This window comes from Heterocephalus glaber, unplaced genomic scaffold, assembly GCF_053883595.1.
Source record: "Heterocephalus glaber isolate CG9 unplaced genomic scaffold, H.glaber_assembly_v1.0 deba00000818, whole genome shotgun sequence".
Taxonomy (NCBI): domain Eukaryota; kingdom Metazoa; phylum Chordata; class Mammalia; order Rodentia; family Bathyergidae; genus Heterocephalus; species Heterocephalus glaber.
In genome coordinates, this window is record NW_028258164.1 from 4593838 (window position 1) to 4607853 (window position 14016).

The following is a 14016-nucleotide window of genomic DNA, read 5'->3' on the forward strand; positions in this document are numbered from 1 at the left end:
AAAGATTTTGCTTCTACCTTGCCAATCCTATCCTAGTTGTGTCATTTTATTGCCAGACTATTTTGGTGGGGACTAGGTTTCAAAGTTTAATGGATAGATAAAGAGTAAGCATATCTGCCCTTGTTCCCCACCTTAAGGAGAAAGCATTGTATCTTCTCCATTCATATAAGGTGTTCTCGCTGGAAGTATAGAGTACATGTCTTTAATCTGTTGAGAAGGTTCTGTTCTACTTCTAGTCTCCTGATAGCTTTTACCATGAATAGCTGTAGAATTTAGTCCAATACTTTTTCTCCAACTAGTGACAGGATCATATGGCTTTTTCCTTTCCTCTGTTAAAATGATGACTTTTGGGGGTGGATCTTCCAATGCTGAACCAACACTGCCATCCCTATAACAAAACCACTTCCTACATCCTGCCAGATCTGACTTCTAATAGTGTGTTTTGTTAAACAAATTTCTATGTTCATACTTTTTTTTCTATTATTTTTATCCAGTTTTAGGATTAGCACAATGTTGAGTTCTTAAAATGAGGGGAGAAGTGTTCCTTCTTTTTTCTGCTTTAATTGTTTGATATAATTTATCAGTTAAAATGTATATGAGCCTGCTGTTGTCATATAGGTAGGTTTTCAAGCTAGGAATATACTTTAATAGGTGCTATTCAAATTTTACATTTCCTCCAGAGTTAGTTTCATTAATTTGTCTTCCAAGGTACTTCTTAGAAGTTGTCAAATTTATTTCAAAACAGATTTTTGAAATATGCTTTCTATATCCTTTTAAATTCTGTAAAATCTGTGGTAATGTCTCCTCGATCTTGATATTGAAATTTAAAAAATGTATAATTGATATTGTGTAATAGGAAGAAAAAGGTCTAAAGGTGCAGGGGAAGTGGGAGGGGTAGGGGAAAGGAAAAAAGGGAAAAGAAAAAATATGAGAAAAGGAAAAAAATGGAAACAAACTCTTTGCAATTAGGGAAGGGTGGAGGGGGTGAAGGGAGGGCAAGGGAAGGGGGAAAAAAAAAAGAACCAAGATACTCATGTAACGGTACAAGATCCCAATGATGAATGTAACTGTATTTTATACTGAAAATGTACCAATAAACTTAATCGGAAAAATAAAAATAAAAAATAAATAAATAACATGGAGAAAAAAAAGAAAAACCTAATTAAAGAAAAGGAGAGAAAAGAAAGATTGATTTTAAAATCAAAATTAAATTAAACCTAATATAGTAAGATTAGACATCTCTAAATCTTTGCCTTAGGCTTTCAATAAATCCTTACTAATTTTTCTGAAGAATGTAATTCTTAAATAATTACTATAGCTCTGAAACAAGGGAAATGCTGAGTTTATAATAAATATGTATACTTAAAACTGAGCCAATTATGAACATTTATATATTCATTTTTTCTTAATATTTTATTCTTTTATAAGAAATGATATAAAAAATGATATGGGTCCTCTGTAATAAACAATTGAGTGCATACATTGACAATGAAGCATTCATTTCCCCTCATGTTCAAAAATGTAAAATCAAAGGAGCCAAACACCCTCACTGGAGGAAAGATAGCCTCTTTAATAAATGGTGCTAGAAAAATTGGATTTCAACTTGCCAAAGATTAAAACTAGACCTATATCTCTCTCCATGCACTAAACTAAAATTGAAATGGATTAAAGATCTAAATATTAAAATAGAAACACTGAACCAGTTGGAACAGAGCTTAGGTAGAACTCTTGAAGACATCGGTGTAGGAAAAGATTTTATGAACAAAACCTCAGTTGCCCGTGAACTAGCACAATCAACAAATGGGATCTCTTCTTATTAAAAGGCTTCTGCACAGCAAGAGAAACCACCAGCAGTGTAAAGAGACAACCCACAATGTGGGAAAAAATCTTCACCTGTTCTTCCTCAGACAAAGGTCTACTATCTCGAATCTATAAAGAACTTAAAATGATCAGACCTCCCAAATTTAAAGACCCAACTGCAAACTGGGCATCTGAAATGAACAGACATTTCTCAGACAAAGAAGTAGAAATAGCAAATAAATACATGAAAAAATGCTCAACATCACTTGTGGAAAATGGTAGAATTTAGCTATCTAGTTGTAAGAATAGATCACAAGAAGTTTGTTAACTAAGTTTCTGGGAAATTCCACAAGTCTGTTTGTTAAAGGAATCCCAGAAAACTTTAAGAGATGTTGTAAAAGTCTCACAGGAGAAAAATAGGTTTTCCTGGTTTTCTTATTTACCATTTTCTGGGATCAGAGGACCATGACCCAATGACTCTAGGGGTGGTGAGAGAGATATGACTCACTAAGCACATCTGTGATGTTTATGGTGGGCCGGTGGGCTTGGTTTTGGCTAAAGTCATCCTATTCTCTTGATACTATCTGATAAGAAGAGGGCTGAGGTGTGCTCTTTGATGTACGGGATTGGTGAACAGAAACAGGGGACTTGTGAATTCGCCTGTAGCTTTTATGAGTCATTTAAAGTCATTTGTCACCAGAGGTTAAAATCAGAAAGACAATAGCCAGAATAACTAAGCTGCTTTCCTACATGTATGAAAGCCTTGCTTCTTTCCTTTGTGATTGTCGAATAGTGCCAGAGGAATTAAACTGCTGTTCATCCCCCAGGCTGTCTCCTTTTCTTTTTTTAAAAGTCATTTCTGGGGTTTTAGGTCTCCCTCTAGAGAGACCACTAACAATCACTGGTCATTGGCGAGATGCAAATGAAAACAACACTGAGATTCCACCTCACTCCAGAAAGAATGGCTGCTATCATGAAATCAACCAATAACAAATGCTGGCGGGGCTGTGGGGAAAGAGGAACCCTGCTCCACTACTGGTGGGAATGTAGACTGGTGCAACCACTGTGGAAATCAGTATGGAGATACCTCGAAGAACTAGGACTGGAAGTCCCATTTGATCCCTCTATTCCACTGCTGGGGATCTTCTCCAAAGAAGTAAAAGAATCATACCACAGTGATATATGTGCGCCCATGTTCACAGCAGCACAGTTTGTGATAGCTAAAACTTGGAAACAGCCCAAATGCCCATCAACTGGAGACTGGATCAAGAAAATGTGGTTTTTTTATAAAATGGAGTACTACTCAGCCATAAAAAATGAGAAAGTAGAGACATTTATAGCTAAGTGGATGCACACTGAGGCGATACTCTTAAGTGAAATAAATAGGACACACATGTACAAATACCGAATAGTTTCTCTGGTATGAGAAACTGAAAGTGTAAATAAGGACTAAAATGTATAATAGGTAATGTGAAATAGGAAGAAAAGGGCCAAAGGGGAAGGAAGTGGGAGGGCTAGGGGAAAGGATAGAAGGGAATGGGATTAATATGAGAAAATGGAAAAACAGGAACAAAATCTTTGCAAACAGGGAGGAATGGAGGGGTTGAAGGGAGGGCTGGGGAAGGGTAAAAAATAAGAACCAAGAGAGATTATGTAAAGGGGCAAATTTCCAATGATGAATGTCATTATATTGTATACCTAAAATGTACCAATGATCAGAATGAATAATCGATAATGCAAAATAGGAAGAAAAGGTCCAAAGGGGTAGGGGCAGTGGGAGGGGCAGGGGAAAGGAAAGAAGAGAAAGGAAAAATGATGAGAAATGGAAAAAATGGAAATAAAGTCTTTGTAAATAGGGAAGGGTGGAGGGGTTGAAGGGAGGGCTAGGAATGGGGAAAAAATAAGAACCAAGATGCATTATGTAAAGGTACAATTCCCAATGAGAAATGTAATTGTGTTGTATACCTAAAATGTACCAATAAAAGAATTTAACAAAAAAAAAATGTAAAATCAGATTTATTATAATTAATTTATCCTCAAGACACTAAAGATATTTATTAATGATTTTGCTTAATCCAATTAGTATTACTGGCTATTTAAATATAATAACAATTATGTTTAAAATGAAGATGCAATTATTAAACCACTATTAAAGAAATTAGGAATGTGAAAATATTACTGATAGATTGTAAATAGCACTGGACATTTATTTAATGCATTTAGTCATAAATTACTATACAAACTATAAATATTAAAACTGTCGGATTATGTGTTAACCTAAAAAAAATCCTGTTACATTCCAAAGTATTTATACATTAAGTCATTCTAGGCTTTGTCAATACAAAGTCCAGTACAATTTCCTATACCTTGTACATCTACCATACCCTAGTAAAACATCACAGTGAACTCCAAAGTACCATGAAATCTCAAATCACTGAAGACTGAATTAATGCTTTAGAAAATCTTCCAATTTGTTTGAAATGTTAGTATTCTCTGGTTAACCCTCTTACTAAGTAAATTAAAAAGTCAATTAAACAATGCTCTGATTCAAATACTGAAAAATATTGCAAAAGTTATGTAGAATTAAATATTATAAATTTCTCACAAATAAGAAAACTGTATGTGAACACATACACATGACATGTGTATAGTCTATGTTGTTCAAGTAACCATATAATTCAAGAATAATACAAATCGCTAATTACTTAAAAACATTTAGTAAAGCTAAGTGCCCATAGGCATGATGTTAAAGTTTAAAATAAAAATATATTTACCTTGCCAGGTCTAAAAAATACTTTTGTTAATCCAAACTTGTAATCAATTTCATTTAAGCCCAATGCTTTAAAAAGAGCCTGAAAAAATAAAAGTTAAAAAATTAAATTTCAACTAGTAATTAATAGGAAAGATTTCAATGACAAGAAATCAATTTATATAGGTAATGGGGAAAAAAAATAAGAAGTAAGATACATCATGTTCAGGTATAAGCGCCCAATGATAAATGTAAACAAATTGCAGACCTAAAATGTACCAATACAATGTACCAATAAAAAAAAAAAAGAAATCAATTTAAGCAGCATTTGTACCTTACAAAACAGCCTTGGGTCCAATCTTGCAAGTTTATCTGGCATATACTTTTTATACATGTTGTACAGTTCATGAAATGAAGCTCGTGATGGGAATCCACCTTGCATCAAGTCCAAAACGGATACCATACCTAGATTCATAAATAAACACAAATCACTGCCAATCACTGTACAGAAGTCCAAAATAATTTGTGAATGACCAAACAATTTCACACATTAATGTTTGGGAAGGGACAACAAAGAGGAATTGTCAACAATGAAAAATTACATAAGAAATATACTTCTAGTCAATGTGTTCCAACTTATCCACCCAGAACTACTCTAATCAAATTCCATCTAAAACCAGCATGAGTAACCATTCTTAGAGGTAAATTATTGATCTCTGGGGAAAAAAAAGTGAAAATAGAAGGAAAAAACTGGAAACAAAGCTTCTGTACATAGGGAGGGGAGAAGGCTTAAGGGGGGGAATGGAATAAAATAAAATATATTTTTTTTTAAATTATGGATCTCTAGAAAGCTCCAAGTCTACTTTGTATCTATTTTTATGGTTGATGTGCATACAGAACAAGCACTGTCTGGAGATCAGGGCACAGTGTCAACTTGATTGGCTTCGGGATCCACCTGGAGGATTACGGGAGCACACTCCTAGTTAAGTCTGGCTGGGCCATGGAAATGTGAGCTTGAAGTCTATGTCCGGTCCCTCACCATTCCCTCTCTGGCACTGTTCCCCTGCTCTACTTCCCAGCCACCATAAACTAAGTACCTTTGCTCCACGGGCCCTTTCATCGTTTCTGCCTTGGAGCCAGATAACCATGGACAAAATTCCCTTAAAACAGAATGAAATGAAACCTGTCCTTTAAGTTCTGAATGTCAAACATTGCCTCCAACAGCAAGAAAGCTAATATAAAAAATTGGTACTGGAGAAATGGGGTCATTGCTGGGACTGTACCTGACCATGTGGTTTAAGTCTTTGAAATGCCTTGCAGGGGAAGTTTAAGAAAGTTTGGAGATACAGGCTAGAGAGGCCCTACAATGCTGTAAACAGCTTGATGGGTGATTCTGGTGGGAACTCAGAAGACCAGAATGCTGACAGGAACATGGACAGTAAAGGCAAGGCTCAGATTGCAGCTAGGAAGAAGGTCTCTACTGGCAGTTGGACTAAAGGCCATGTGTATTACACTTTGGCAGAAAATTTGTCTACATCTTGCCCATGTACTGAGACTTTGCAGGGAACTGAGATAAAGCCCAGTGGACTAATTTATCTGGTGAAAGAAATTTCAAGAGAGCTCAACATTTAGGATGTGGCATGTGGACAACTCGAAGCTTTTAGCCAGATTTACAGTGAGAATTAGGGCCAAAAGGCAGAGAAGAAAAATTTGAAAAACTTAAATTTTGGTCCAGAAAGAACTATGTGTAAAGTTGGGGTCAAAGGAGGTATGGCTGCTGAAGAGATCTGCACCATTAAGAAGAAAGCAAATACAGTCAAGCCCTGGATTGCGAGTAACTTGGTCCGCAAGTGTTCCACAAGACAAGCAAATATTTCTAAGAAATTTTATCTTGATAAACAAGCAATGTCTTATAAATAGTATACCATGCCAAATGTCACATGATCATAAATGGTTCTTCTCTCTCTTGCTGCTTTAATACACAAGTGCTTTAGTTTACAAGAGGAACAAATTATTCTCACAAACCAAGGTATTATTATAGAGTAATAAACTTATGAACAAGTTCTGTCTGGGAGAACATTCTTAAATCAGATTTATTTATCAGATTTATATTTGTATGTCTGACAAAGTGAGACTTGTACACCTTTGACACAAATATACAATGTAAAGCATAAAAATACCAAATGGGAGGCCCATTCATATCTGTGAAAGTTTGCAACTGAACGTAAGTCAAAGACTTTCTGTACTTTTTATTTGGATAAGAAGAAAGATGTCTTGAAGGCATCTCAGGAATAAGCATGACCTCACCTACTGCAGACCCAAAGGTGTAAAAGTGTAAACCTCTCATTTAAGAAGTGAGTCCTTGGGTGCCCTGCTTGAGAAGGACCTAAGGAATTAGTTCTCCAAGATTCATTTCACTCTGTTCAGCCACTCAAGAGGTTGCTGCAGCCAAGGTCCAAGTAGGCCTGGCTACTGTCGGCACTGGTGGCAGAACTAGGCATTATCCACATGATACAGGTTTTACCAGCAAGCAGAAGGCAAAAGCTGTAGGCTTGGTGAGGATTCTACTCAAATTTTAAAGGCTTGGCAGGCCAGGCAAGGAGCTACTGAGAGGGTACTGTTTGAAGATGTGCCAATAAAGCCAAAAGGCAATGGAGACCCCAGGTATCTGGACATGTCAAGAACTTGGAACATTTGCCAAAGAAAACTGCAGGCTCTAAGTGGAGCCTGCCTAAGAGAGAAGTCATTGTCACTACCAACAGCAGGGTCATGAAAGTGGGGCCACCCAAGCCCTCCAAAACTCACATCTTATACCCTGTGTCCCAGATTCCATACACACAGCTACAGGATTTAGTGTTTTCCTTGCTGGGTTTCAGGCTTGTTTTGGACCTATTCCTTTTCTATAGCTCTATTCCTCCCTTTTGGAATTGGGAGGACCACTCACTGTATCTTGAGATTGCATAACTTGTTCTTTTATTTTTACAAAGCTTCACAGGTTGAAGGTTTGCCTTGAGTCTCAGAAGAGACTGGAACTGTTGAGCCTCTGGGGAATGGATTGTTGCATTTCCAGTTGTACAACAGAATAGTTGTATTATGTTAGATGAAATTGGGACCTTGCTATTGTTTTTATTTGGAGATTTTATTTTTATTTGGAGATTTTAAGTATAGTTGAAGGAAATATGTTTGGGTTACAAGTTGACAAGGGTTGGGATGCAGCAATCAGGGTAGAGTGCAACTTGACTGGCTTTGGGATCCACCCAAGGCATTGGTAGAACACTTCTGGGTGTGTCTGGGTGGGTCATGGATGTGTGGCCTTGAGGTCTATATCTGGTCCCTCCATCCTTCCTCTCTGGCATATTTTTCCCCTGCTCTGCTTTCCAGCTGGCATGAACTAAGTAGCTTTGCTTCATCATACCCTTCTGCATGGACTGACTCCCCTTAAAACATGAGCCAAATTAAGCCTCTCCTCCTTTAAGTTGTATATGCCAGGTCCTCTGTCCAGCAACATGAAAACTGACTAATATACCCTATACCTTGTCACTTTTTAAGTCCTGAGGTTAATTTTAGAACAGGATTCCTGATAGTCTCCAAAAAGTAGTAAAATATATTTCCAAATTCTCTCCAGTTCTTAAAGCAAAAGGCAAAAAAAAAAAAAAAAAAAGTTTTAAATAAAAAGACTCTTCTCAAAGAAACTAATCTACTGGAATGATGTGTCCATAGAATAAATATTTGTTATCAGTATAATTCTAATAAATTTTAAATCCAAGCCCTGAATCAATGTGAGTTTTTCAGGTCAGGGAAAGTTTAAAATAGGTTGACAAAGATTCAATTGCTAAATATAATTGCGAGACTTTTATTCACAACAAGACTTGGATTTCAGTATCTGGGACTACTCAAATCAAGGAGAAAATAGGATTCACTAAAAAGTTTTATGACAAATGGATACTCAGTCTTTTGGAAAACAAAAATAACATCAGATCTTATCTCATTTCTTATGCTAAAATAAATCTTTCTAGTAAAATAATTTTAAATAAAAAAACTATGAAAGTCTTTCAAATAAGTGAATTTTTATTTTAAAATAATCTCATAGGAAAGATGGCCTTTCTAGGCAGTCAGATTGAATTTTAACCTAACTGACTGGCAAAAGATGTAAAATAGTAATACAGTGGTACCTCAGTTCATGAACACTTGTGTTTGCAAACAATTTGTTGTCATAAACAGAAGCTTTTGGGAAAATTTTGTTTTTGTTTGCAAACTCAGGTGACAAACATGACCATGGCCATCTTTCCCACACAAACATAAATGTGGCCATCTTTTCCAAAACTGTAGAACTGGGGTACCACTATGTACTCAGAGATTATGACAGTGCAGGAAAACACACACATACATTCTTAGTGAGAATGTAAACCAGTGCAACAATTAAGCACAGCAATTTGGATACAGTATTTATACTTCTGGTCCAGTAATTGCTGTACTTCTATGAATCTATCCTACAACTTCTCACATTTGGACAGAGATAAGTTGTAAACAATGTCCAAATGTCCACTAGGTACCTGTTTGCAGTAGAAAAAAATCAGAAATATTTTAAATATCTACTGATTAAATTATGTTACAAATATATAATGTAATATGATACATTAACTAAAAATACAGCAAAGCTTCATCAAACTAGTATAAATAGATCCAATATATATAAAAATTAAAAATTACTGAAACACATAAAGAACATCTTTCTTATGAGGAAAAACAAAATTCCAGAAGTAGATTTAGTTCTAGGCCCTGCATGGAGAAAAAAGTAAGGTTTTGTTAGTATTGTCAGTTTCTGCGCATTTACATCAAGTATCCTTGGAAAAATGTATGCACTACCACAGTGTTTCTTGGCTTGCCCTACAACTGCAAAATGTGAACATTATGAATTTCATGAAGCATCACAAATTACCTATCCTACAACTGATTTCTCAGCAGTTGAGGCTAATTCACTCTTAAGATCTTATGTAATTCAGGGGCTGGGGATTTAGCTCAGTGGTTTCACTGCTTGCTTTGCAAGCGCAAGGATCCGAGTTGGATCCCCAGTACCAAAAAAAAAAGATCTTATGTAATGCAAAAAATAATAAAACTCTATTCCTTCTAGAAATTCCCATGACCTGCTTGGTACAGTGCTGGCTGGTTGTACTCAGAAGCCTTCTTTGCTACCACAGACAGCACAGCCCTGAGGCTACAGGGGAAGAAAACCTTCTCTCTCCCTCCCCTACTTTGCCCTGGTGTTGGCTGGTAAAAAGAGGATAATTTTAGTGGAATATTTCTTAAATTATTTGTCTTTAAAAAGGAAAAAAGTAGAAATGAAAAGGTAAAACAATTAAATGTTCAATTATCTTCATCTTGGAACACTTCATAAATATTTTTACTTTTACCAGTTGTTATTTTTTGTTTTTCTCATTACCTAGCTACATGACTAGAACCAATTCTGTATCATTATACTATTAATAGTACTTCAACAAGTCAAACTTTTATGAGCTGGTATCATCTACTAGGCTGCCAAAATATCTTAACATTCTGAGGTGTATTGCTCACATTTCTAGCACCAGTGAGCTCATACTCTGCTAATCTAATAGCACATCTAGCTAAATCTAAACATGCTTCATTTGCTAGGGCAATAGATGTTCACTTAGGAAATAAATGAATTGCGTTATGTTAAACAAATCCTAAAAAGGAATTCAAATGAGAAAAAGTTAAACTCTAAGCCATAACACCCTAAAAACAATACACAAAAATGCATCTCTAGTGTATACAAGAATTCAGTAAATATGAATTATTTAATTTTCCAGTACGTCGGAATTAGTAACAAATTTTTATATTTGCCAGATCACATGTTTTATTCAACAAATATTTACTGAGTTTAGTATATGCCAGGGAAGTGAGATTTTTATGAAGTCAAAACAGATACATTTCCTGCTCTCATGGGGCTCATAAATGGAAAAGGAAAAATTTAAATAATTATGCAAGTGTATGCAAAATTTGTAACTATGACTATGAAATAAAGGCATCAGAACTCAGAACCATAAACTAAGACCCCATTCTCAGATAGGAGTATCAGGGAAGGCTTTCATAGGAAGTAGCAATCAAGCTGAGATGTGAAAGATGAAGAAAAAGGTGTAGCGAGTGTCCTAAACACAGGAAGCAGCATGTGCACAGGCCCTGTGACAGGATGGAATGCAGAACACTTCAGACACTAGGAGGAAAGAAAGCCAATGTGGGGGAGCACAACATTGGGAAGAAGTGAAGCTAGGGACACACAGGGAAGATGACTCGGGGCCTCATACGCTAACAGTAGGTGTAAAGAAAAGGAAGCTCTTGCAAAAGGCCAGGGCAGAGAGGGTGACAGCTTGGATTAGAGTGTAACGGGACACAGTATTAAAGGGTCACACCAATGGGAGTCAGAGACACTTAGAGAATGGAGACCTACGCTGTCCAACATGTCAGTCACTAGACATATCTATTTAAATTTAAAAATATTAAAATTAACTAAAACTCAGCCTCCAAAGTGTCTAATTGCCGTCATACTGAATAACACAGATACAGAGGAATTCCAGCATCATGCAAAGTTCTATTGGGCAGAGTTGATCAACAGTGAGTAATAAAATTGGTCTAATTTAAACCCTGAGACAAATAATACCCAGGTAGAAAAAAATTAGCTGACAGAACCAACAGAGACACATGCTGTTTCAGAAGCCAAAGAAAGGGTACATTAAAGGGATTGGCCAGGGCCAAATGCTTGTGAAGTCCACTAAGAGGACTTCTTTAAGGTCTGAAAAATGGACATTTGATTTAAGATCAGGGCAATTACTGGTGACCTCAGGACAGAAGCTCAATTCTCTTGGGGTTAAAGAGTGAGTAAAACACAGAGGACTGAGAAATCAGAAATAGACTATTCATGGAGAGCAAAGAACAACTGGAGAAACACAGTGAGGAAGAAAGGAGTAGCTGGGAGGGAATGTGGGTCAGAGATGAGATGTTAGAGTGTTTAAATGGCAAGAGAAATGGTAAAAAATCATCAGAATCGAAGAATGGGAAGAGATGGATTTCAAGGCAATGTAAGCCTCAACTAGGAAAAAGGGAATTCCTGCTTTCTGGACAAGAAGGAAGCGTGGTGCGCAGATAGGTAGCTGTGCTTGGTGGCTTTAAATTTTGAGAGGCGCAGTCATCTGCGGCAGAGCCTCAGATGTGAGAACAGCAGGGTGACCTGACGGGTCTCTGTGGAGAAACAAAGTGCTGACCAGGGAACCTTGGCAGGACAGGTCTGAGGGCCTTGAAAGGTCAGTGACCATGAATGTAAATGATGTCAACATCCACGCTTTTCTTAAAGGAAACATAAGATAAAAATCTTACTGGATGCAAAAATAATCAAGCTTATGGTGAATTATTCGAAAACATGGGCCCTATTAAACTGTGCCTGACACATGATGACACGAATGTGAAAACATAAAAATACCTGAGCATTGAAGCTGAGACAGAATTTGAGCCCCTTCAAAGTGGTGGCTCGTCATCTTCAAATTAGGTTTGATGCAACGAATAAAGCTCGCTCCCTAGGAAGATAAAAGCAGTTCTGAGATAATACAGAGAATATCCATAGTTTTCTAGTTCTATGAATACCAGCAATTCTCAAAGGTATTAATACATAAACTTTTAAAACAACCACTAAAGAACTTAAAAACATATTGGTATACTTTTATAATTTGAACCTTGAAGTAAATTTCTGCATTATAATAGCAGAAAATATTAATTTTAGATTTGAATGATAAAATTTATTTTTAAAGTCTTTCATTATAAAATATGTATCATATTTAAACAATATGTTTTACAGGTTGACATACACGTGATTTTATTCTATATTCATGTATAAGTACTTATATACTATTTCTGTGGTAAGAAAATTATTCTAGCATAAGAGGATTAAATAAAATTATGCCCTTTTTATACCAAAACATTTTTTTTAAATGCACACATACACAAAATCCACCAACCCTTTCATTTTATTTCAAAAATATTGGGGTTTTTCTGTTTGTTTCAGTTCTGGTCTGTGATGGTGGTGGCAGTGGCGTGGCTGCCGCAGTGCTGTTGCTGTAAAGGGGAACTGAGCTCAGGACCTCACACTGAGCTGCATCCCCATCCCTTTTATAATATTTTTATTTTGAGACAAGATTTCACTAAGTCACTAAGTTGCCCAGGCTGGGGTCAAACTTTTAATTCTTCTGTCTCAGCCTTCCACAGTGCTGAGATTTCAAGTGTGCATTACCAAGCCCAGCTGAAAAGTTTAATTTGTTAAACAATATTTATTAAAGCCAAAAGACATGCATTTGACTATCTGATTATCCTGAATGAGGCAAAAGAATACTGATTATGTATGCAGTGAAACTATCTTGCACTGAAGTTAATATATTAGACCTACAAATAACTGTTTCTCTTCAAAATAGTAACCTGGAAAAACTCAACAGCTATTTCAACAAGGATGCTCAATGTAAACACTTTTAGAACATATTTCTATAAACCGCAGAAGGAAATAAAAGTAAAAGGCCCTCTTCATCAGCTTAGTCCCTAAGAGGTAAATGTTTGCAGCCAATGAGGACATTCAAAGGAAAAACTTTCTTTCTGTGGCAGTTTTTATTTTTTATTTAATAATACAGAGTCACTAAGATGTATAGTTAAAAAAAAAAATAGGTTCCCATAAATTTTGCCTGAAAATATTTTTTGCCATAAAAATTTTGCCATAAAAAGTATGTCCATTTTTCCATATCAACATTGCCATGTCTGAAGAATGTTCAGACATTACAAGAGTAATAAAATGAAATTAAATTACATTCCTTATCTTTAATCCTAAAAAATACATTTTCCTCCACACTTACTAGTATCTTCACCTTTGTGAAGCTATCGGCTAATCTCAATAACATTCAAAGAGCTCTGTATTTTGTAAAAGTTTAACTTCACATACATATTTGACCTTTCTTCAGAACACACCTAACCAAAACAGTAACCATTTCATAAATGTATTTTTTTCATAAACATATTTTAATGAAGGGAATTTGGTTTAAAATATATTTCTAATTATTCCAGGGTTACTACTATGTTTACTTCGGTAAATATTAATAATAGTGTTAGAAGACTGTTTAAAAATGTATTTTTTTTTGCTTAAATTCTTTTATTGGTATATTTTAGGTATACATTTACATTTATCATTGGGTGCTTTCACCTGTACACGATGTATCCTGGTTCTTATTTTTTCCCCATTCCCTGTGCTCCCTACATCCCCTCCACCCTTCCCTATAGACTTTGTTTATATTTTTTCCTTTTCTCATAATTTTTCCTTTCCCTTCTTTCCTTTCCCCTTCCCCTCCCACTTCCCCTACCCCTTTGGACCTTTAAGTGTACTCACGGTACTTCGAAGTTTATCCAAAAGCAAATTTAACTGTGTC

General features: G+C 35.8%; 1 protein-coding gene across 13 annotated transcripts in view; it reads right to left on the reverse strand.

The window, feature by feature from the left end:
- Myo6 (myosin VI) overlaps window positions 1-14016 on the reverse strand; it is a 164458-nt gene that overhangs the window by 36520 nt on the left and 113922 nt on the right. For all 13 annotated transcript variants that reach the window (XM_021243782.2, XM_021243780.2, XM_021243779.2 and 10 more), the window contains 4 exons: window positions 13977-14015; window positions 12039-12132; window positions 4884-5014; window positions 4575-4652 (listed from right to left, as the gene is read on the reverse strand). In XM_021243782.2, coding sequence (XP_021099441.1) covers window positions 4575-4652; window positions 4884-5014; window positions 12039-12132; window positions 13977-14015 — 342 coding nt within the window. The remainder of the gene's footprint in view (window positions 1-4574; window positions 4653-4883; window positions 5015-12038; window positions 12133-13976; window position 14016) is intronic.